Source organism: Anomalospiza imberbis, chromosome 20 (genome assembly GCF_031753505.1).
Source record: "Anomalospiza imberbis isolate Cuckoo-Finch-1a 21T00152 chromosome 20, ASM3175350v1, whole genome shotgun sequence".
Classification (NCBI taxonomy): Eukaryota; Metazoa; Chordata; class Aves; order Passeriformes; family Viduidae; genus Anomalospiza; species Anomalospiza imberbis.
Genome location: NC_089700.1, coordinates 7,550,643 through 7,575,221, shown reverse-complemented (window position 1 = coordinate 7,575,221; position 24,579 = coordinate 7,550,643). Strand labels below are relative to the sequence as shown.

Sequence of the window (24,579 nt, the reverse complement as noted above, 5' to 3'; positions counted from 1 at the left end):
CTCCCACCTGTCACAGAGAGCAGAGGGGCAAGGAGGGGAGCCCAGATGCCCAGAGAGCCCCCCTGGTCTGCAAAGAGCCCTGGGCAAGCATGTGAGATCAGTCCTGCGCAGCTGACAATCATGGTAGTGCCAGGAGCAGGGGGGAGCCAGCAGTGCCACAGCCCTGTGTCCTGCTGTGCTGGGGGCACCAGGAGCCACAGCCAGGCTGAAGCACGGTCATGGGCACTGGAGACAGGATGTCCCACCACACCTCTGGCAGCACAGGACTGGGACAGCCCTCTGGAGGGCAGGGCCTCCCCGGGAGGGCTGCACCCACACTTGCTGTGCGGTGGCTGTGGTGTTGTACTTGCCACAGCTGTGGAGCGGAAGAGCTGCTCCTCACCCTCAGCAGCTTTTTCAGTTTCTCTTTTAGCTCAGCTGTGGGTCCTGTCTCTCACCAGGCTCTGCCACCCCATGGGACATCCTGTACCCACCTCTCTGCACCACCCCAGCCAGCCCTGGGTGCAAAGGGGGCCCAGGCTGCTCCAGCAGCAGCAAAACCCCACCTACAGAGAACACCGGGTCCAAGGCTTCAGCCCCACACCCCTGCCCCATGTCCCTGCCTGCAGCCCTGACTGCAGAGCAGGGGGCAGAGCTGCCTCACACACAACCACACATACACAGGCGGTACAGACAACCCCTTTCTCCTGCCACACACCCTCCCAGCAGGAAACAGCCCCAGAGGCTCTTCAGAGGCACATTTCAGTGGAAGCAGAGAGACCCTTCTCCTCCTCCCCACCTCTTTGGGCAGGCAAAGGCACAGAGCCCACTCACATTGCTGCTCCCTGTGCCTGGCCACATTCATGTCTCCCCAGGCTGCTTCCAGCCAGGCTGATGTGTCTGGGGTTTCCCTTCACTTTGGAGCACTTCCCCAAACTGCCAGGGCCAAGAGCAGTCAGGTTTTGGGCCATGGGAGGGGAGGGAAAGGTGCCACCTCCTCACCCTGGGCTGAGTCGTGGGGGTTCCCATCCCTGTGATCCCAGAGGGTGCTGCCTCATGGCACCCAGTCCTGGGACAGGGTGAGCAGGGGGTCTCTGCTCAGAAGGTGACAATGCTAGCATGAACCCTAACCAAAGGCTGCACCCCCACAGCTCCATGCCAGAGGGTAAAACAAGAGCCCTGCTCCTGTGACAGCCAGCAAGAACCCTGCTCTGGGATAAAGGTGACAGGCAGGGTGACCCCCTTTTCCACCATCCTAGACCCACAGGGAGGATGGACCTTCCTGCTGCCATCACTACACACAAAGCTCTGGGGAGACCCTGGAGGGGCTGTCCCAGCACAACAGAGGAGTGAGGGGCTCCTTGTGCACACAGTCCTGCCAGCCTGGGACCCACGGGCAGCAGAGGCAGGGATGCCCGGTGCCTCTCCCCCCAGCCATGGAGAGCTGACGCTGGGGCAAATGGAGACCCCTCCCCATCACCATCCACACAGCACAGCCCAGGACAAGGGGGTCCCCCAGCCCAGGATCCCCCTGCCCACCCCAGCTCCTCCTGTCCCATCACTGGCACGAGCCCCTGCCCGGCAGGGACGGCGAACGCGTGGCTGCGTGTGCCTGTGCCGGAGCCAAGATGACTCAATCGAGCCTGGAACAAAGACTCTCCCAACTTCAGCCTGCAGAGCACGACGCAGCCTCCACCCCCCGGCACAGACCCCGCGGCATCTCTCCCTACCGGCACCCCAAATCGGAGGCGTCCCCCTCGCCTCACCATAGGTGCAGTTACAGCAGAGCCGGACAATGACGAGGATTTCCATGGCAGCCCCGTCTCCACGCAGCCATCGCTGCCGCCCCGCAGCAGCTCAGCCCGGCTGCGGCACAGCTCCGGCCCCTCCGCACGGCTCCCGGCACAGCCGCGGGCGGGGAGGAGCGGTGGGCAGGGGCTGGGGGGCTGCCGCACGCCCCCAGCATCCTAAAGAGCCGCGACCCCCCCCTCCCCGCCGGCTCCAGGCACACAAAGGGCTCGGTAATTCAGCCACGCACACACAAGGCTGCGTCCCCCTCCTCACGCCCGCCGTACCCTCCATGGTGACGGACGTGTGGCTCTCCTTCGAGTCCTTGGGGCCCTTCACCTTCAGCTCCTAGGGAGGGAAAGGCCCATCAGCACACCCCGTGGGGGCTGGGGTGGGGGGAAGGTCATGGCTCAAGGTCATGGGGCACCCCCCACCCTTCCTGCACCCTGGTATCTCCCCCCGGCCCCAGCCTGGCCGTGCTGGAGGCCACACACAGGTGCTGGGTGAAGGAGTGTGGGTTCCTGCCTGGCTGGGAGCAGTTCTGGCTGTGCCCAGCAGCTGGGACATGGTGATGATGCCACCAAGCTGAACAGGACCAGGGGGCCCAGGCTGTAGCCATGGAGGTCCCCATTTCTGAAGGGGATCCAGGCATGGAGATGCAGGCAGCAGATGAGCCACAGGTGCCCAGCACCCACTGACACTGCATGGGGTGGTGACAGCACAGGCTGAGCCCAAACCAAGCTTGCACAAGGTGGGGACAACCTCCTGCAATGCCCAAAAGACCACGACAGAGCCCTCCGTGGCCCAGCCCTTGGGGACAGTCCCGGCGAGTCCCCAGGGCAGGGAGAGTATCTCCACGCGGCAGACACGGTCAGTTCAGCCCCAAGGACAGTGTTCTCTCCCCTGGGCAGAGACAGCCCGGGCACAGCCCCATCCCACTGGCACAGCCCCATCCCAGCTTACCTCTGAGATCTTCTGGAACTGGTAATTGCTCTGGCTGCACTTCTCTGCTGTCTCCAATGCGATTTTGTAGTTATCCACAAAGGCCTTGTAGACCCCCAGCTGGCTGGCCTGTGGGGAGTGGGGGTTAGCCAGGCACCAGCAGGGTGCTGAAGCCCCCCACAGCACCCAAGGGGTCAGGCAGCCCTTGAGGTGACACCACCCAAAGTTGTCCCCTCCTGGCAGGACACTCAGCCAGCTGGGGGTCACATGCTTGGCTCCTGCTTAGGGCAGGATGGTGGAGCTCCTGCCCAGCCTGTGCTTGCATAAACCTCCAAAATCCAGCAGAGAGATAACAAGTGCCTGGACAGCAGAAGCTGAAGCTACAGCCCTTCAACCTGGCCTCTCCTTCTCCTCTCCCCAGCACGGTCATGGCATCCATGGGCACAGCCCCTGCAGGCATCACAACTCCAAACTCATCACAACTCCAGCCCTTCTCCTCTTCCAAGTGGAGCAAGACCCAGGGAAGGTGCATACCAGCTTCTGGAAGAGGTGGCCCATGGTGACATTGCTGTCCCACTGCTGCACCTTCGGGCACAGGCTGTCGTAGAACTCCTTGTGGATCTCATAGATATCCTGGATCTTGTAGAAAATCGTCTCGATCTGCTGGAGGGTGAGGACAGGCTGCGACGTGGTGGCCGTGGCCTTCAGTGGCTTCATGGGCTGCCAAAGAAGGGAGAGTTTGAGATGAGGGCTAAGAGGAGAACACTGGGGATAAGGAGGATCTGAGCTGGCAGTGAGGGCTGCCCGGGACAGATGGACCAAGGCTGGCAGCTGGACCAAGGGGCATTCCGGGCTCATGCATCCTTGGACTTCCCCGCCGCGGCGGTGACCCCGTGTTGTGCAACAGCGTCTCGCCCTGAAGGTCAGCAAGTCCACAAGAGGAAACAGGGCTATAAATATGTCCCCAACAGGGACATGGGCAGCAGGGGAGGTGAGATGGGGGTAGACAGAGAAAAGCTGGCCCCAGTGTGGCTTCTGGAGCTTTGCTCCCACTCAGGCTGACGTGGCTGAGGGAAGCCACCCAGGAAAAAATTACTCCATCCATCCATCCATCCATCCATCCATCCATCCATCCCTGGAGGGGCTGTCCAGTCTGAGGGCTGTGCTCACCAACAAGAGGGCCTCCAGCTGGTTGATGTAGATCTCCTCGCTGGCCAGGAAACCGGAGAGCACCAACTTCCGCATCTCCAGGCCTTTGCCAGCCTCCCGCTCGCCCTGTGGAACACAGCAAGGAGCCTGGCTAAGCCAACAAGTGGCACAGGAGGAGACCCCTCATCCCACCAGCCCATTCCTGGCATCCCCACATGGGCACATGTCCCTGCCAGCGTCGGGGAAGCTTGGTGGCAAGGTGTGGGCATGTGCCCGATGGGCCGCAGAGCCCGTCTGGAGCCAGCTGGGAAAGCCACGAGCTGCGCTGGCTCCTGTCCCCTCCCTGCTCCGGGCTGGCCACGAGCCCAGTGCCACTGGCAGCGCTCCAGGGTGGTGCACGGCATGGCAGGACTCTCCAGGGCAGAGTCCAGAGACGCCCAGTGAAATCATGCTTGGCGCTGGATGGGGCTCCCACGTGATGCAGCACCACCCTTTCCCTGGGCTGAGGTTTCCCTTGGGAAGTGCCACCCCAGCAGGCACTGCCCAGTGGCACCGGAGCATGTCCCAGCACCCAGGTCTGCTGCAGCACTGATGTTCCTGTGGTGTGACCCTCATGGCAGGGAGATGGCCAGGCTGGGGGGGCTCTGGGACCCTCAGCAAGGCTCTGCCAGTGCCCAGGCATGGACACCCCAGCCCCTGGACCATCCTTGGTCACACCTTGGCCTCTCCTCTTAAAAATCACACTTGAGGACCAGGCTTTGCCACCCAGACAGGGGCCAAGCAGAGTCATGGGGGCAACACTCTGGGCCATTCAGGATGGTTTGGGGGGGACATTGGTCGTGTCTCACCTGTGCCCATGCCAGCCCTGGCTGCTGTGCCGGGGGAGGTGGCAGCTGCAAACACCGGGGGGGCACAGCCCCAAGGTGGGCATGGCTGAGGATCAGCATCTCTGTGCCCCACTCTTGTGTCCATCAGCTGGCCCTGGGCGCTGCTGTGACAACAGAGTGTCCACCCTGCCAGGCTGCCCCATTAACGCTGTGACCAGCGCAGCAGGAGGGTGCACGGGGGGGCCAGTTTTATTCACTAGGAGCTCGTGGGCTCTTTGCCACAGATTAGTCACGGGCTCTTCCTGCTTCCCCAGCCTGGGCCCTGTGCAGGAGCTCAGGAGATAAGGGGCCCACCCATGCTTGGGGCCCACACACCCCATGGGGACGATGTCAGCTGGACCCCCGTGACCCAGAGCAGTGACTCTTAATCAGGGCCTTGTGGCTGCCCCGTGCAGGAGACCCCAGGAAGAGCAGGGCCAGAGCCCTCTTCCAGCACCCAGGCACCCTGGCAGGGTGGGCATGAGAAGGATGCTGAGCTGCACCTGCCAGCACAGGGGTCTCCCCAGGTCCACCCCCCATCTCTGTTTTGGGACTGTTTAGGGGTTTCTGGTGGCCGAGTGTGGGAACCGGCCAATAGCCGAGCAGTGGGGCAGAGTGTAAAACGAGCCCCTTCCTGAGCATCCAGTGCCGGCTCTGCTGAGCCCCGCAGCTCCCACCCTGCAGCACGTGTGGCTCTACGCCCCCTGGAAGGACAGCTGGGTGGTCACCCACTCTGAGCCCTCCACACCTGGAGCCTGGCACAGCCCTGCGCCGTGCCCCTGGCCACAGGCAGTCCTGGGGCTGTGGTGGGGCCGCAGTGATGCTCCCGCTGCTCCCAGCTCTGCCCCCCCGCCAGCACCCACCGCATCGCCCCAGGAGCCGTTCCAACACCTGGGCATCACCAGCACCAGCAAGATGCCCCTTGTCCCCACACCCACTGCCCAGCACGGGAGCAGCGTCCCCCCGCTGCCCACCTTGTCGCCGGCCAAAAACGGAGACACGGGGCTGGTGGGGGTTCCTGGCTCAGAGTCATCTTCATCCTCCAGCACTTTATCCAGGTACCCTATGGCCTCCTCTTCCTCCTCCATGGCTGGCCGGGCAGCGGGGCGCAGAGGGGACCCCACAAGGCTCCAGGCAAGGGGCTCACGCGGCTGAGCCGTCCCAGCCTGACTCAGCTCTGGACGCCGGCCACCAGCGCGGGATGAAAGGAGCCATTATGGGATCCCCGGTGCTCCAGCCTGACCCAGCTCCGGCCTCCCGGTCCCCGGCGGCCCGGGCGCTCCCGGCGCGGCTGCTGAGCCGCCTGCGAGCGGCGGCGGCAGCTCCGGGCTCGGCAGCGCTGCAGCGCAGGGCCAGCCCCGCTCCCGGCCGGCTCCGCTCGGCCCCGGGGCCGCGGGCGGTGCAGGGGCCGCTGCCCGCGCCCTGCGCCCCAGCCGGCCCCGCCGCTCCGCCCTGCGCGCTCCTACAGGAAATGCTCTCCCGGCTATGGAGGTGGGGCTGCTCCGCCGCCGCAGCCCGCCCGTGGTCAAGGCTGGGGCGAGCGGCAGCCGCCTTCCCCGGCCGGCTTTCCCAAGGGGTGTCCAGCAAGAGCCGCGGGAGAGCATCCCTTCTGTTGTAGCCCTCTGGAGCCCCGTGTCCCGTGGGAAGGCACAGCCGGACCGTGGGGATTGCCACCAGCGAGAAGTGACCTTGGAGGGCAGCAGCATCACCAGGTCCCACACGGGGAGCCGGCTGTGCACCTCCAGAAGGTACCGGAGCTCTCCCTGCCCAGAGGGGATTTGCGGCAGTGTCACAGAGCTGAGCCGTGTGTGTTCACACCTACCTGCCCCACATCCCGCAGGGACCAGCTGGCACCTCAGCCTGAACCCCGGGGCAGCGGGACACGGGGACACCAGCACTGCTGTGATGCTTGTGAGGGACACTGTGGGCCTTGGCAAACAAGGCAAGAGCAGGCTGGAGGAGGGGACACTAATGCAAGGGCTGTTTCAGCAGTTTCCCCCGGGCTCCTCAGAAGCAAAAGGGGAACCAGTGGCTACATGTGCTCTGCCCACAGGAGCCATCTCTTCTCCCTGCACGCATCAGAGCCTGCAACAAACTCCTGCTGTGAGATGTGGGCAGGGACACAGACACAGGGACTTTCCAGAGCCTGTGTCCAGCCCTGTGTCCACGCCACAGCTCAGCCTTTGCACCACAACCCTGCCCAACATGCTCAGGTCCCCGGAGTGGGGAATGGTCCCTGTCCAGGGGAATGCTACCCACAGTGCCAAACCCAGCAGTACCCAAGCAAGGGGCTGGGACACCAACTCCACACCACGACCACATCCCACCGTGGAGTGGGGAGGGTTAAGATGTGTCTGCACGCAGCAGTCACAGGCCCCAGACTCGGTTACAGCTGCCCCAGGAGCCTGCAAGATGAGATGCCCCACCAGAAGCCTCCTCCAGACCTCTCAAAGGCAGTGCCACCAGTCCTGCCTCACTGGAGGAGAGCAATAGTCTGAACCTGGCATCCTGTGCCACCAGCACAAGCCTGTGCCCCTCGCAGGGCTGGGCACACAGTGCTGGTATTGGAGGGAGCTCTGCCAAGCCCCAGCACAAGCAGCTCCAGATAAAGAGAGGGAGGCAGAGCTGGCACCGAGCTCCAGCACTTCCCAATCCTGTTTGTCACAACCAAGTCAACGTCCCTGCCTGTGCCCAGACCCAGCGTGCCCCACCAGCCCTCAGGGACACCCCTCTGCCAGCATCTCCCCCCAGCCCTGTCCCCCAGAGCCACCCTCTGCTGTCCCTGCTGGCCTCGGGTCAGAGCCCAGCCCCGGAGTGTCAGGGCTGGGGTCGCAGGGCTGTGCTGGGGGGGACAAGGAGCCCGAAGGCCGAGTGGTTTAGAGACAGCCCCGGGAGGCGGTGGCAGAGGGCAGCACCCTGCTCTCCCTCCCCGGGGGTGCTGGGTGCCGGGACGACGATGCTGCGCAGGGCGACCCTGGGGAGGAAGCCACACCTCTCCCTCTTCTGCCTCAGCATCCGGGTCAGAAGTTTAACCCCTTCCACGACAAAAATAAAACTTCACTTTTCCCGGCCCGGGCAGCGGCAGCGCCGGGGGATCCCCCAGCCCGGGGCCGTGCGGGTGCTTCCCGCACTAACCCCGAGGGGCCAAGGCGCCTGCCTGGACCCCACCGCACCCAGGCTTTATGGAAACTTTCATTCTGGAAAAAAAACCCTCACTTTTTTCCCTTTGGATCCCACCCCGCAGCTCTCCGGGCATTCCTCGTCTTTTGGAAAACCAAAGGGCTTCCCAAGGATGCGCTGCGAACAGCAGGGGTTACATTTAAGTTGTGCAGAGCGGGAGGGGGGGACACCTTGTGTCCCCACCCCTGCTGGTGACTGGTCCCGGAGTGCCACTAGATGGAGCCGGCAGCCCGGCGGAGCCGCTGCGCCCTGTCCCCAAGGGCTCCCGGAGCTGGGGACCCGGCAACTCCCCGCTTCCAGCACGCCCGGCCGTGCCCCCGCTCCCCGGGCAGCCCATCCCCTCCTGGCTCTGCCACTGGCGTGGCACTGGAGGCAGGGACACAGCGTGTCCCACGGCCATGGCATCCCCTGAACTGCTGATCCCTGGCGCCCAGACTGCCACTGCCAGCAGAAACTGGGCTGCCGGGCACAGTCCCCCAGGTCACAGCAGCAGCAGAGCACCACAAACACCGCTGACAGCCGAGCCGGACACCCAGAGCCCCGATCCCCCCGCCCCCGGGGAAGAGCCCCGCGCCCCCAGCACCTACCCCTGTGCCGAGGCCATCGGTGGGCGTGGGTGACACACCGTCCCCGCTCTCCTGGCCGCGGGCGCTGAGCTGGGGGGACATGGTGGGCGACTCATCGATGTAGGGCATGGTTTCCGAGCCCTCCGGCAGCGCCTTGGGCTCCTCGTTGCCCTCGGCGTCGTACTCGTCCGCACCATAGTTGAAGTCTGCCGGGGTGAGAGAGGGTGGCCATGAGCATCCAGGCACGGCTCAGGGTCACCTTGTGGCACCGAGGCCACCCAGCCCAGCCTGTGATTACCCGCGGGCAGCTGACCCCACGTCCCGGGGCCACTCACGGACAGCCCAGCCCTGCCCAGCCCAGCCCCGCTGCCTGCTCAGCCAGCAGGCAAGAAGACATCACACATCACACCGAGCATCCTCGGCCCCGCAGGCATCCTCTGCTCGACACACTTCCCTATATTTGAATAATTAACGGAACCGAGAGGCCCGGCGGCCTCATCTGCGCAGGGACAGCTGCTCTGCCAGACGCTCCAGCCCCATGCAAGTGGCTGTGCCCTGCCTGCCCGCCGGCCACCATCCCTGTGCCATCCCCGGGGACAGACGAGCTGGGCTGGCAGCCACAGCCGCCGTCCTCCTTGCTTGCCCATGCCCACACTCCTCGGAGCGTGGAAATGCGGGCCAGGATCCACAGCGCGGAGGGCAGTGCCACCCCCCTTGCAGAAGCGCTCCATTGCCTCCCCGATGGGGAACGGAGGGGGGCTGCATTCCCAGAGCAGGATGAGGCCCCTGCCCCCCCAGAACAGCACCCATTTTTGGGTGCCCCACAGTGCCCCATCACCCAAGGCCCAGGGGAAGCCATTTCGGGGAGACAGAGCCCCAGGTGGGAGGGCTGGGGGGTCTGCAGTGGGGCCCTGGGGCGCAGTGGGGAGCGGGGTACATCCTAACCTGTTACCATGGGAACGGCAGCGGCTCGGTGGCGGCGGGAAGAGGTGGCTGCAGCAGCCCCGAGATGCTGACAAAGGGGAGGGGGAAGGGAGCCCGGCTGCGGCAGGGGTGGCCGTGGGGTGCACCCAGCACCCCCCCCATGCTTGCGGCCAGGAGCCCCTAGGCAGCTCCCAAAGAGACAGGGGGCTCATCCAACACCACCCCCTCGCTCCCCTCCCACCCAGCAGCCCCATGGATCCCTGGAAGCCACATCCCCACAGGCTTCCTGGGCACAGACACTAGGGAGACCCCAGCTAAGACCCCAGCTGATAACCTGGCCACAACGGGGTGCACTGGGGTCAGAGCAGCCACCCCAGACCAAACCCCACACCGCTGCCACTCCATGTCCCCAAGGCCCTGGCCATCCTGGACAAGGACTCCCCTGGCTCCCACCAACACCGCTCAGCACATTAATATTACATCCTGCTTCCTAGGGAAAGTGGATAAATCTTTAAATCAAAGAGCGCTGCAAAGCATGCTCAGGCCAGGAGCCCTGCCAGTGCCAGTGAGGAGGGATGGAGAGTCCCATCCTGCACCTGAGCGGGGTTGGAGGAGAGCTGTGACATGGGCCAGATGCACCCCATCTCTGCCAGGACACCACAGCCCCTCTCAGACCTTACTTCTTTAGCAATCAGCTGATAACAATCCCTCAGTCACCTTCAACCTGGGAGCTGACTGGATTGCCCACCCCCCCCCCCCCCCCCCCATAACACCCCCTGGTCCTCAGCTTCCAGGAAAAATGGAGCCCTGGCTCTAACCTGCCCTGCCTTCTCATGGTGGGATGTCCATCTTCTCTCCCATCCTGGACAGGTCCCAGCTATGATGCTTCCAGCACCATCCAGGAGCATGGCAGCATAAGGCTCATTAGCACTGGTGTCTCCCATGATGGCCCTTCCCCAGACACCCATCCCACCCAGCTCCCCTGAGCCCCCTCAACCAGGGACTGTCCCCAGGCTGGGAATGCCCCAGAGTAACCCAAAACTCTCCCCCAAGCTCCTTTTCCCAGCAGGTGGGGTCTAAGGGGGAGCCAAGGCAGCAGAGAGGGGCCAAAGCTGATGGTCCCCAGCAGCTCGGAGACCATCAGGTGCCATCGCCTTCCCTCCACCATGGCCAAGGTCTGCAGCTCCAGGCTTAACCACAGGGACACCCAGAGTGGCAATGCCACTGTGGCAGTCCTGGCAACGCAGGTGGAGTGGCTCAGCATCCAAGTAATGAGGAACACAGCGTTAATGAGGCAGCTGGGGACGCTGGGATGTGACACCTGCAGCAGTGCGGGGAAGAAGGTGGCATGGAGAGGGAAGGGACTGGCCTGCAGGGATGCAGGAATGACCTGGCTCCAGTTGCTAGCAGTTGGAGCAGATCTACATCCCAGACTCAGATCAGACCTGGGGATGAGATCTACAGGCACCAAGGAGAGGGACCCTGCGCTGTCCCCAGGACAGAGCCACGTCCCCACGGCTCCAGCTGTGCCACCCAAGGCTGTGCAGTGTTTGAGGGGCCTCACCTGGGGAGCCTGGGCACAGGAACCTCCCCAGCAACCCCAGAAGCTGCTACAGGGAGGGGACCAAGCACCACCAAGCCAGGACAGGCAAGGGAGATGCTGATGGCTGACGGGACACAGAGAGGTTGTCCCCTGTGTCTCCCTGCCTGTGGGGTGCTTGTGACCCCCAGGCAGCCCAAACCCAGCATCTCCCTCCCTCCTCCCCCACAGCTGCAATGCCCCTGCAGCCTGTTCTGTGCCCGTGCCAAAACCCAGTGCTATTTTTGCTCCTGATTTTAGCAGCAGTGGAAATCCTCCTGCTGCACCCCAGGCATGGAGACCGAGGGCAGGGAGGAAGCCTGGCCCATGGAGCCACTCTGGGGGACAAGGACACCCCGACCTGAAACAGCCTTGTAGCCCCAACCCCACAGACAGCCCCAGGGCCCTGAGCTGGACCCAAGCCCACACTGCACCAAGGGATGCTGTCACCCATCAGTGCAGAGGCCCTGTAAGCTGGCACATGGCCCCAGCAGGGTGACAGGGCCAGGAACACATCCCCATGAGGGATTATTTTCCCCAGGAAAATTTTTTTTTTTCTGCCACATCTTCCCAGGCTACTGCCAGCACGATGGTCCCCATGAGGGAGCTCAGCCAAGGGCAGCAGCTGGCTCCTGCCCAGCCCGGACAGAGCACAGTCACAGCAGCTCAGGGTGGCATTTCCAGCTGGACACGTGCTGTTCCCTGACACCCTGTCATTGTGTGGGCACAGCCCAATGCTCACCCACTCCATCCCACTTCCAAGAAAAGCCCAACATCCACACAGAGCCTGTGAGATTTTGGGGAAACGCCACGGTTTCCGTGTGCCTGGGTGAAAATTCACCATGACAACACAGATGTGTGAGCTGGCCTCGGACCTGCTTCCGTGGGCCTCTGCTAAAGGGTGGCTCAACACAACAGCCTCTCCTCCACACCATCACTGCCTTGCTCAGTGTGATGATGAAGGCTGGACCCTGCCCTGCATCTCCCAAAACACGGGCATGCCAAGCAGCCTCCCCCACGCCCTGGGGAGGGCAGCTGGAGCAGGATTTGGGATAGCAGAGCCATGGCTTTGCAGAGATGCCGTGGCTGGGAAGGAGGGTGCAGAGGCTGGGGCTGGATGTGGCCCCTGGGCTCCAGCCCAAACGCCTGCACAGCCGCCCCAGCCCCCGGGGCTGCTGCTGCTGGATGTGGCCTCTGGCTGTGGACATCAGAGGCTCTGGGCTGGAAAACTTGGGGAGGGGGCTCAGCCCTACACAACGTGCCCCTTGGCGGCCCCTGCTCCCTCTAGGGCATGACAGATGCCAGATCCATGCACGGAGCATGCTCCGGAGCATCCCACCTTCCCACGCACCCGTGCCAAACCTCGCTGTCCCACCAGCACCAGGCTCCGAGCTCAACACTGCACCCCAAACCCCACCCCGGGATCCCACGCAGCTCAACGCTGCTCCGAAATAACAACGGGGACGCTGTGACCGAGCCCCCTCATCCCCTGGCCACGTCCCTGGCTGCCGTAGCAGCCGCTGAGACATCTGCCATGAGACCAGGACCGGCCCGGCTCCAGGGCTCACTCCTCCCTGCTGCCCGTCCGTGGGATCGGGGGGGTTCGCACCCCCAGGCTGCTGCAGGACGCCCCCGGCCCCGCCGGCTGCCAGCCCCCGGTACCGACACCGCGTTGCCACAGCACCGGCACCGCGCCTGGAGCTCGCTGCCAGCATCACGGCTGAGGGAGCAGGGAGGGAGAGGTGTCCTCCCACCGCCGCGCAGGGACGGCGATGGGACCTGGGGCCAAAACGCATCCCCATCCCCAAAGCCCCCCGCAGGCAGTGCCGGCTGCCAGGAGTGATCTGCTCCAGCCTCAGCAACCCCCCCCCACGCTGGGGCCACCGCCACCCACGCCGCTCACGCAGCCCCCGGAGCAGGCAGCGGGTCCCCAGAGCCTGGGGGATGCCGGACCGAGCCCGGCCAGCGCCGCCCTGCCACCAGGGCATGCGGGATGCTCACGGAGGGGAGCACAACCCCCTGCCAGCATCGCCAGCCCCCTGCCCGGGCTCGGCTCCGCCCGGGACGCCCAGCCCGGGCTGCCCGGCAACAGCATCCCTGCCCAGCGCGACGCAGCGTTACACAACAGGTAGGGGCGACCCAGCCCCTCGCCCCCCTCGCCCCCCCGCCAGCCCAGGCCACGTACTGCTGTAGAGGGTGTCGATCCAGGAGAGGCGAGGCAGGCCGCGGTGGCTCAGCGGCTCCATGCTCGGAGGGCTGTGCCGGCGCTCAGCCCGCTCTCATCTCACAACAAAGGCGGCGGGCGCGGGCGGGAGGCGGGGGGCCGCGGGCCCAGGCGGGGGCTGGATGGCAGAGCCGGACACGGCCGCCTGCCCGGGCACACGGCCGCGCTTCTGCCAAGGGTGCCCAGGGAAGGAGGTGCCGCCCGGCAATGGCAGCGCGTCCCGCCTCCCGCCCCTGCCTCGCCGGGGGGAGCCGAGCTCAGCGTCCCCCCGCACGCAGCCACGCCGACCCTCCGCAGGGGTCTGGGGACCGGCGAGGAGGAGCAGGAGGACAAGGAGGGGATGGTGGTGGCACAGCAGCATGTGCGGCTGCCCCCCCTGACCATCCCACGGAGAGCGGAGGGAATGGGGGGAGCTGGCTCCATCACCCCTTCCACCACCTTGCTGTGACCTGGGGATGCTGTGCCCACTTCACAGTAAAACTTCCCCAGCCCTTCAAGTCGCTACGGCTGAAGGACACAGCTCTTCCCAGCCAGGGCCTGCAGGAGCCGGGAGCAGCCCTGCCCCACACAACTGGCAGGGCTGGCAGAGCAGGACATGGGCAGGCAGGGGTTAAACCACCCTCCTCAGCTGCTTGTAGCCAAAGGAAATACGAAGTGCCAGAGTCATCAACCCCAATATGTCAGGGCACCAGCCAAGCGTTCAAGTGCAAAGAGTGCCCTGGTTCAGGCTGTGCCGGCACGGCTGCCCCGTCCCGGCAGTGTGGGCACCATCCCCTGGCAGCGCCTCGGCCACGTCCTGCCCGCGGGGCTCGGGCCGGGCAAGGGCCTGGACAGGAGGGCAGGAGGGATAATGCTCTGCCGGGCACACAGGGAAGGTGGAATATGAAGTGCCAGGACGTGGGTGGGAGACCTGAGGGGACCCTGCCAGGGCACTGCCACCACCCGATTGCCACTCCCAGGGATGCCCACGACAGGCTTGGATGCAGCATTTTGGGGGAGCACGGCAATGCCAGAGCTGTGGTTCAGCATGGCTGGAGCACAGGGAGCCACTGGCACCCAGGATGAGGAGCCACTGCTGCCCCCAGCACAGCCCTGCCTGCCTGGGGGCTGCAGCCAGCCCTGGCATAACAAGGACATCCAGAGCCTCCCGCACCCACGGGCTGTGAGTCAGGGTGCTGAGTCAGGGGCACAGGGTGCAGCCCTGCAGCTGCCATTTCCCACCTTCCCCTGCCCCATCCCAGGTACTTTGGGGAGCTGAGACTCCCCTTGTCCCCAAGACATTAGCACAGGCAGTGCCCAAGGGTGGCCACGATGTGACAGCCTTTGCTGCTGTCCATCCCCCACCGACTCCCCCATTCACTCCCGCTTTGGCTCAAGCTGAGCATGTCCTCACTTTGTCCCTTAATGAATGGAGATTTTCCTCCACACTCCACACCCCTGCACCCCCCAGAGCCCGAGGCCCAGCCAGGAAGGTGACAGTGGTTCAGCTGAGAGCATCAACCCTGCTCATGGCAGGAAACCACAGTCCGCTGATGCCCTGGGGAGCCCTGCAGCAGTACCAGCACAAGATGCAGCTGCTCATCCTCAGCACGATGGCTGCAGAGCCGCGGGGGCAGCAGGCAGCTGGTTTTCCATGCACAGCTCCCTGCATACAGGCAGGGAGGGGCTTTTCCACATTTTTCCCTCAGCCAGACACACTTCCTGGCCATTCCCGACCACAGTACCAGCCTCTCCACGCCCCCTTTGCACATCTGCTACTTTATCCAACGCAGGGCATGAGCTGAGCACTTGGATGAGCTGCCAGACCTCCTGGAGCCCTCCCCAGGCTGGCCACCCCCAGCCCGACACCACACAGCAGGTGCTGGCAGTGCCATGGCCAAAAGGACCAGGCAGGCAAGTGCCCCACAGCTGGGTGAGTGTCCTGGGAAGGCCAAGCCAGGGCCACCCCATGCTGCACCACTAACCCAGGCAGGTGGCCTTGCACAGCCCACACCAACCAGCCCCACCAAACTCCAGGGCGGTATTTTTAGTTTGGTTTTCATATTCTTTTCACCTTTGCAAAAACATCAACAACAAAACCTCAAAACCTGCAAAGCAGCTGAACCTTCCTCCTCTCCCTGTGGCTGGGGGGAGCACCCACCCCCACCCTGGCACCCATCAGCCCTTGGTGACAGAGACCAGTCCTGGGTGAGGAGATGCTGCCAACCATGTTCTCAACCCCCGCCAACCGCCCCCAGCTCCAGCTGGGAGCATCCCTGCGGCAAGAGCTGGGAGCTGAGCTCCACCATTCCTCCCCAGCAGCAGCCAGCCCTGCACAGCCTGCCTGGTGTCTGGCTGTCTGCCTGGCATCTGCCCAGCCCCTGCCCGCCAGCCCACGCATCGCTATTTCTGGGCTCTTGTGCAAGAGTCCTCCAGTCGCAGCCACAGGAGCTGCAGGAGCCCCAGTGCTTGCCCAGAGCTGGGCAAGGGCTGGAGGCAGGCACCCAGGGCTGGTGGCGGGCACCCAGGGCTGGTGGCAACCAGAGAGCAGCTCCAGAGCCACCTGCACCTCCAACACTGGGGGCGTTTTCCCACAGGAAGAGTGGAATGGGAGAGTGAGGTTGGGGAGCACCATGCAAGTGGCTAAAGAAGCTAAGGACTGGAAGAGCAGCCAGAGTGCTTTGGTCTGGGAGAGGAAAATCCTCTGTGTGCTGGAGCCATGGCAGGAGCACAGCCAGGGCTGCAGAGTCTGGGGCTGAGGTGGGAGATGCCAGAGGAGAGCCTGGCTTCCCCAGCTCCTCCAGTGCCTGCTCTGCTGGGCTCTCAGCAGGTCCAGGCTCACCCTCGCTGGTGCAGAGCAGCAGCTCTCCCCTCACCAGAGGTTGCAGAGAGGGAAGAGAGGAATAAATGAAAATGTTTCCAGCCTCCCTGCCAAGGAGCACAGCAGGCCCTCAGTCCAGCACTGAACTTCTCTTCCAGTATCACTTCCCAGTGGAATTGAAACCCTGAGGTCTGTGCTGCATCAGCCCCAAGCTGCACTCACTGGGGCACAGCTGAGAGGTGCCTGGGGAACAGGGAGGTCCCTTGGAGCATCCTGCCCTCAGGGCAGTGCCAGGCAGGGTGCCAGAGCCAAGCAAGTGTGGGGAGGAGGACAGAGACCCAGCCACAGCAGCACTGCCCCTGGCCTCTCAAAATACCAGATGGAGAAGGAATGAAAGGTGGTGGCTGGTCAGAAAAAACATTTTACTTCAGGTGAAGGCCTGGGCCAGCTATTGCACCGTGGTTCTCTTCCGGAGGGAGGCAGCTGTGGCTGTGTCTGCCACAGCCCCCAGCTGCTCCTCTCCCCCCAGCCCTGGTGCTGAGGTGGCTGGGCCAGGTTTGCTTCCCAGCACAGGAGCTGGGGAGGAGGAGGAGGAGGTTCACAGCCTCGGAACAAAAATCACCCATGGAACAAAAACTGTCCACGCAGAAAGCCCCTTCCCAGCACAAAGGTCTCCCTATCTGCCAGATCTTCAAACAATCCCTGAACTTTACAGCTGGGACTTATCTGGAGGCAGATCTGCAGGAGTCCTCTGGGATTCTGCTTAGGCTGGCCAGGCTCCACTCTGGCTACAGCCAAGGGAGCCAAGAAGTGCTGCTGCTACCGATCCACACAGCCAGTTATCCTGCTTAGCAAACACTGATCAAATCATTTGGGGTGGGAAAGCCAAGCCTGCTCGAAGATGTCTCTTGGGGATTGGGTGAGTTCTGTGTGCTCCCTCGGGCTGGCTCCCGGCCACTGCTCCAGGTGACCTCAGTGGGAGGAAAATCCAGCAATGCCACGAACCAAGGGGGCACAGGGATGGATGGACACTGAGTGAGCTGCCCTGGCCAACCCAGGCTCCTTTCTCTAACCCAAGAGAATATGAATTCCCTGCCAGCACAGAGCAAAGCTTCTCGCTGTGATCACTGCTGCAGGGCTGGCCACAGCAGACAGCACCCAGCAGAAGACAGAGCAGAGCCATCCACTGGGATCCCAACTGTGGGCAGGAAGGGAGGAGGAACCCGAGGAACAAAGAGCCCCGCTGCACAGAAGTGTCTTCCCAGGGAAACAGAAAGAAAACAAACCCCAACCAGATTTCAATAGCCTTACAATGCAAATGTATTCAAGCCCCGCAGGGCACTTCTGGCTCTATCCAGCCACCTAATGAGGATTTCTTGCCTGCCTTGCTGCTGCCATTACTTCTACCTGGGGCTACTGATCACCCACAAACAGCCACTGAGAGCCTGGGGGCCACCTCCGTGCTGAAGTGCTCGTCCCCATGGTGGGCACTGCCCGTGGCACTGAAGGGCAAACTCCATCCCCAGCACCACTGCCCAGCCCTGAATGCTGCCGAGCTGGAAGAGCTCAGCATCGTCTCTGCCCCAAATTCTGGGGGCTAAAACCCAGTCAGTGGGACTGTGCCCAGCTGACAGAACACAGGGATGCTGCATCCAGACCCACCTCCTCCAGGAGGGATGTTGGCATCTCTGTGCTAATGAGAGCAGCAGCGCTGCGTGCCAGGGGAGTACCCCTGCCCAGTGAGACTGACAGGGACTCCCAGCCCTCTGTGCACCCATCCTGTTTCTCTGCAGGGCCCTGGCACCTGGAAGGGCTGCTCCCCCACCCACAAGGTGCAGCTGCTGCCACGGTGGTGCCCACAGGCAGAGCTGATCACAGGTTTCCCCTCTGTTCTTGCAGCCCTTTACTATTTGCCCACCACAGGGCAAACTCCAACAAGCAGTACTTACTGCTCTCACTTAAAGCTTTAAACTTCAACTCTTCTACTCAAAGGCTTTTCAGCCTCATAAACTTTACATTTATTTATGATCTTCTTTAACAGTGACAACCTGTTCCAGAGTTAACCCTGCAGTCCCCATCTCAGGCAGCATCACTCTCGGAGGAAGCAGCCTGCCATCACTCAGGGGCTGCTGTCACAATGCCATCAGGGGGGTTTGTGGAGAGAAATCACCTCCCCAAATGCTGTTGGGCCCCAGAACAGATGGAGACAGTTCAAAGGTCCCCAGCAGGCACACACACACACACACACAAACACACTGCGGTTTTGTCCTTGCCTGAACAGTTAAAATTAAACACTGAGACTCTGCCTGGCCAAAGGAGGAACTTCCAGCCTCTTCAGAGCCAAACAAGCACTTTCTAACAATGGGGAAATATAACAAAGTAAAAATTTAGAAACTAAATACAAGGACACAGAGGTGGTAGATGGGCTCTTGGGGAGACACAACTGCTCCCACTGCACCTCCCTGTTTTGGTGCCAAGATCCCATCCAGGTGCTAAAGGCTGGGGAGATGGATGCACAGACCATGCAATATTTCACCTTCTTGGGCTGTGGAATCACCATTCCTTCCCCTCCTGCACACCATGACCTGCCCCAGGCAGAAAGAGATGCACCAGGAAAAACTCTGGACTTGGCTCACTATTTTCCCTTCTGCTTCTGCAGAATATTCCAAGAAAGGGACAAGGAACAAGCAGGGTCTAAGTGCAACTTGGGACAGGAGGACAGAGCTGCCCCTCCATAGCTGCAGGGAGTTTTTCTGGGACAGACAGAGGTGCTACTTTTGAAGCAGCAGCACAAGCTGAAAGCAGGGATGGAGTAACAAGAACAAGCCCTGACTTTACCCAAATCATGTCAGGAGCCCCCAGCATGACATCCATGCCAATCCAGCCCCCATCTGGGCATGCAGGGGTGAGGTGACCAATGCCCCAGGACCTCCAGATGCCCCAGGGTCCCTTCTCCATTTCAGCCCTCTGCTGCACACCCTGACACCGCTGCCCTTCTGTGCTCACCGTCCTCTGAGGCAGGACCCTGCTGCTGCTGGCAGCTCCCTTCCCATTCCCAGGGTACCAGTGAAGGCAGTGCAGCGGAGCAGGGAGAAGAGCCCACGTGACTCCAGAATCTTTCCTTGAGAGAAACTGTAATTCCAGCTAAACAGAGGGCTGGGGATTCACTTCCAGCACAGCTCACAGCCGCAGAATCCTGCCGTAACCAGATCCACCAGCTCACGCCATCACGGACTATTCCAGCTATGCCAGCTCACATTTCTGGGGTACAGGGTGCTGCACAGGGCAGCTCAGGGGCTCCCAAACCCCACAGCCTTCCAGAGGAGCTTCAGCTCCGTGGCAAAGCCAGCCTCTTTCTCTGCTTCCCAAGGACAAAGCGAGGAAACCCAGCACCGAGTTGCTTCCACCTCTGCGCTACCTGGCTGCCGGGCACAAAGCATCTCCACTGAGCGTCACCTCGTCCTCCTCTCAGTCACCAGCACCATCTCCTGTTCAGCTCACCCTCTCCAGGCTGGCACCAACCTACAGCACTCCATCCTTTCCATGGCAAACGGGAGGAAATGGAAGCAGCACCCAGCCTGAGCGTCGCTGCGCCCCGGCACAGCCCGGCACCGCACGCACTCAGCTGCGAGGCCAGCTGCGTGTTTAGCCACAGGGACAGGTGACGGCCAAGATGAGGGGAATTTCAGTCCTTTCCACGCTTCGTTTTGAGCCATCTGCTCGCTGACGCTCAGATTTTGTTGGTCCCGGGAGAGCTGGCACAGGCGTTATCTCAGATGCCAGGATCATGTATCTGGCTGTCAAACGCGCCGCTCTTGTGCGATAGCCGCAGACGGGCATCTTGCAGATTTCCTCCCTTTAAATCAGATTAATCACAAGCTACTTAAAGGAAAACACTGTGTTTCCCTGGTAATTCCCATAAAGATGATATTCAACACTCCTCCACTTGCTGTCCAGAGGGTGCTTCCCAAGGTTGATACAGCTGGGGACTGACTGCGTTCAGCCACAGCCACAGCACCAGTAAGCTTCAAAATTCACATTAAAATACTGAAGAACCCAGGCAGAGCAGCACTAACCAGGTTACACACCGCCAGAGTGCTGGCAGGAAAAGCAAACAGCACCACAATAATGACTTTTCAATTGCACCTGAAACATAGAGAAGTGAGAAGAAAACAACAGGAGCACTGGGTTAACCAGTTGTCCATGAAAGGGGATCCAGGCAACGACTGCACACCTCTTACTGCACTCTCAATTTCTGCTCTTTAATGTCAGCCCAGTCAGTACACACAGGGGCCCTTATAACGCCCAACAAAGAAAATGCTGATGCCTGGGAAAGGCTCAGGACAGGCTTGGGACAAGGCTGGGGAGGGCTGAGACCAGCCGTGTCACGGGGCAAGGAGCCAGGCACTCAGCAGAGGGGACGCTTCCTCCTCTGGTCAGATGGAGCTGCTGACCCTGAGGAAGACCTATTTAGGGGAGGAGGAAGAGGCCACATTCAACCAACCACAGCTGATGCAAATGGACTTCAAATGGACTTCTTCTTGGACTTCAAAGTCTTGCAAAAAGACTCACCCCCACCAGCTGCAAAGGGTGGTGCAGGGCTGGACCCCTCCAAGTTACGAAGCCAGGACCCTCAGGGGCTTGTGCCGTGCTTCAAGAAAGCTCCTTTAACATCACCCACCAAGCTGAGAGCAGCCTTTCACCATCCTGGCTTTGGAAACATCCAGGAGCAAAACCCAGACATAAACAAAACACAGGTCTGAGTGTAAATCAGAAGGATTTGTGCTTGGCGCCCTGATGCACTCAAGCCACTTCAGCCACAGAGCAGCTCTCCAAGAACCACAGCCCGTGCCTGCTGCTGGGAGCTGGAGAGGGGCTTGGAGCAGCCCTTTGAAGGCAGCATTCCCAATGTCCTTGTTCCTGGCTGCAGGGCTGGGCATGGGCTCCCACGGCCGACTGGAGAGCGGGACAAACACTCACACGAGCAGCCTGGCACAGCACACTGACAACACTGAGAGCAGCCACATACTTTGGACATTTCACCTCCAGGCAGCTCAGGAAGGTGAAGCGGAAACTTCCTCCGGCACTGCAGACTAATGCAATAAATATAAATGAACTAAATATTAAGCATAATTTGACATCAGAGCACTTGCTCTCCAGGCAATCTTAAACCAGAACGATCCAGCCTTGGGGGGAAACCACCACCCCGAAGAATCGAGCAAGAACAAAATTAACTCAAGTCAGCTGTGGAATTAGCAGCCTTAAAAGTGACATTCCCAAGTTACCAGGTCTGTGTTTGAACCGAGTTGAATGCTGATGCAATAACAACTTCCAGGCCACTGGAAGTAGGACAGTGTGACGGCTGACAGCGCTAGCTGGCTGTGCCTTCAGTGCCACCACACAGCCAGGCACTTGCGAAATAACATCGTCCTCAATCCACCTAGAAAAACGCCCCGGGACGTGTCACCACCCCGGCATGCTTCTGCGTTAGAGCCTCCAGGACTTCCCCACAGGAGGTCACAGGGTGTCACCTGAGCAGAGGTGTTCCCGTGAGCCAGGTCACCGCCGGGAGGAAGTGACTCCTGTGCAGCGTCCCAGCCCCAGAGGTGGCTCGTGGGCCGCTGGCCCATCACCGAGAGGCAGCTGCAGGGGACCGGCCAGCCACCCTCCCTCCTCGCACACCCAACGAGGGGCCTTGGCATGGGATGTCCCTGGGAATGGCACAGGGAGGAGACGGGGCCTTGGGGTGACCTTAGTGGCTGGTCGGGGACTGCACAAGGGCCGGGGCGGCATTAGCTGTTTGATGGGGATGGCAAAAGGAGTTTGGGCATTCTCTACTATGTTTCCGCATGGGGTGCTCCTGGCTGCGTGCTGGGGACGCGCTGGGGCTCCCATGCCGAGTCACGGCACGGGCCGCACCAGCCGTGCGGCACGGATGGCACAGGGGCTTGAGGTTGCCTTTACCCGTGGCACGGCACGGGGCCACGGGCACGGCACGGGAGCGCAGGGCCGGGGATGCCCTCGGCCGTGTACATTCGCCCTTGACCGTGCGGCGGGGACGGCGCAGGGGCTGGGGACACCCTCGTCTCCTGGGGCGCGGGGTGGGGACGGCTCCCCCTCACCCACCTGCCGAGGAAGCGTCCTCCGCGTCGGAGCTGCCGGCGCTGCCGCCCTCCGGGGAGCTGCCGGCGGGGCGGGGGGCGGCGGGCGGCGGCGGCGGCGGGGCCCGGGCCAGCGCCGCCTCCAGGTAGCCCACCTTGAAGCGCTCCTCGGCCAGCGCCCGCTGCAGGCGGCGCAGGTGGCGGCGGCAGCGCTCCAGCTCCCGCTCCATGGCCCGCACCGAGCCCAGCTCCATGCGGGGCGCCGGCTCCCCCGGGAACTGCGCCTGCCAGTGCCGCGCGAAGTCCGCCCGGGCCGCCTCGCCCGCCGCCATCCCCCGCCCCAAAGCCGGGTTTCCCCCCACCCCCCGGCACCGCCGCCTTCCGCCCCCCGCCGCCGCCGCCGCCGCCGCCGCCGCCGCGGGGCCTGACGTCGGTGCCCGCCCCCGGCCCGCCCCGCCTCGGCTCGGCACGGCACGGCCCCGCCGGGGCGGGGGCAGCGCTGCCACCGCCCCCCGGCTCGGCCCCGGCTGCGGCCCGCGGCGGGAGCGGCTGGGGACGGGACGGGATGGGGACAGCAGCGGGGTGCGGGTGCTGCGCTCCCGCAGCTCACAAACTCCCACTGCCCTCTCCCAGTCTCCCCGAGGAGCTGCGAGCACGGGGATGTGGGCGAGGGAATGCCCGGTGCGTGCAGCTCAGGGCAGTAACAGCATGATAACTAGTGCCAGGATCCACCCCAGGTGCTCCGGGAGATCCCGAGCTAGGAGCAACTGAGCCTTAAAGGCTCGTGTGCCGTGGGGTGGCTCCTGTGCCTTCCACAGTTGCCACGTGCCCTGGCCTTCACTGCAGAGCTCTGTGTGCCCTATCCTCATCCTATGGCCAGTGAAACTTCGGCAGCCCTGTTGGTCTCAGGATGGATGAGCCATTCCTGGCACATGGAGCAGCAGGCACAGGCTCCTGTGGTGGGCAACGAAGGCCTACAACTCCCTGAAAGGAGTGTTGACACACTCCTGGTGGGGGTTTTTCTCTACTTCCAAGGAACAAGGGACAGGACAAGAGGAAATGGCCTCAAGGCTTAAATTGAGTATTAGGAAAAGTGTCTTCACTGAAAGGATGGTCAGACTGGAACAGGCTGCTCAGGAAAGTGATGGAAATGTTCAAAAAACATGGATGTGGCATTTAGTGGTTTGGTGGTAACAAGGCAGTGCTGGGTTAACATTTGCATTCAGTTAGAGGGCTTTTCCACCTGGAATGACTTTGGGATTCTGTGAAGGCCCGAGTAAGCCTTTTGCCCACTGCCTGCCACATGTGCTGTATTTAAGCACGTGCCCATGGCTCACTCCCACTCCACAGGATGTGGCTTCCCGACCTGTGCCAGGGCAGGGCTGTTCCCTGGTGCTTTGCGAGGTGCTGGAGCAGGGATCTCACCCACAGGCGCCTCCAGGCCTCTCAGTGCCTCTCCCTGCCTCCTCCTGTGCCCTGCAGAGTGGCTGCCTAGGCATGAATGACTCACCAGCCCGTGTCCCCTGTGCCACCTGGCCATGCCCCAGCAGGAACAAGGCGCCCTATTTATTTACCCGCGGGCCCAGGCAGTGTCGCAACAGCCGCCTCCTCCTTCCCCTGTCACCAGGAATGGGCACCTCCTCCCGGCACGCCTCTCCCGGCTCTCATCCTCCCATTGCTTTGCTCTGGCACATCCATGCCTCTCGGTGCAGCCTTCCCAAGGAGGATGGATGGTGCTGGGACAGTGCCAGGAGCCGGGCAGCCCCCCAAGGCTGTCAGCTGCCTCTTCACTCCATCAGGGTTTGACCTCCAGAGAGGGCTGTGCTCCCAGATGGCTCCAGCAGCTCTCACCTGGAAGTCTGGGGGTGCTGGATGGATGTGGCAGTCAGTCCAGGGCTCTTTGCAGGAGCTGAGGCCTGGCTCAGCAGCAGTGTTAGGGGTGCACACCCAAAACACACCTTTGGGCTGTGGGACCCATGAGAGCTGTGACAACAGGCAGGTACCCAGCACTCAGCAGTGCTCCAGTCCAGAGTGACACAGGCTGGGAGGTGGGGAGTCCCCGAGGGCCAAAGCCCTTCTTGGAGGATGGGGAGTGCCGTGAATGGCCTGATATATGTGTGGCGACAGATAATTACGGCTCTTTCATCATCTGTCAGGCAGATGGGCCCAGCAGAGCCTCACAACACGTTTCTGGCTCCCCAGCTCAGCCCGTAAATCTCTCCAGCACACGGTGATAAATCAGCAGGGACCGGGGAGCAGGGTCTGGGTGGGCGTTCTTGCTGACCTCCCAACCTGTAATGGGCACCTAGGTCGGAAGCGCCCAGGATGAGGTGGGGATGGCCCAGCGGGATGTGCTAATTACAGGTGGCAGGTGGCATCAGATGCCCCATGATTTATGGTCTGGCCTTGCCCGCTTCTGAGTGCTGGGGCTGCATTCCTGCAGCCAGGGCTGCCCAGAGACACAGAAGCCCTGGCAGTGCT

At 62.4% G+C, this 24,579-nt stretch overlaps 1 protein-coding gene across 3 annotated transcripts in view; it reads right to left on the bottom strand.

The window, feature by feature from the left end:
- Positions 1 to 22,444, bottom strand: part of ABR (ABR activator of RhoGEF and GTPase) — a 38,046-nt gene extending 15,602 nt beyond the window's left edge. The window contains exons 1-6 of one of the 3 annotated variants that reach the window (XM_068210539.1): positions 22,124 to 22,444; positions 8,492 to 8,676; positions 3,880 to 3,984; positions 3,244 to 3,429; positions 2,731 to 2,838; positions 2,055 to 2,115 (exon numbers count right to left, since the gene is read on the bottom strand). In XM_068210539.1, the coding sequence (XP_068066640.1) occupies positions 2,055 to 2,115; positions 2,731 to 2,838; positions 3,244 to 3,429; positions 3,880 to 3,984; positions 8,492 to 8,676; positions 22,124 to 22,430 (952 nt within the window). In that variant the 5' untranslated portion in view covers positions 22,431 to 22,444. Of the gene's footprint in view, positions 1 to 2,054; positions 2,116 to 2,730; positions 2,839 to 3,243; positions 3,430 to 3,879; positions 3,985 to 5,698; positions 5,967 to 8,491; positions 8,677 to 13,158; positions 13,416 to 22,123 lie in introns of those variants that run through there. The other 2 variants (XM_068210540.1, XM_068210541.1) reach the window with 2 other exon arrangements.
- Positions 22,445 to 24,579: the final 2,135 nt, after the last annotated feature.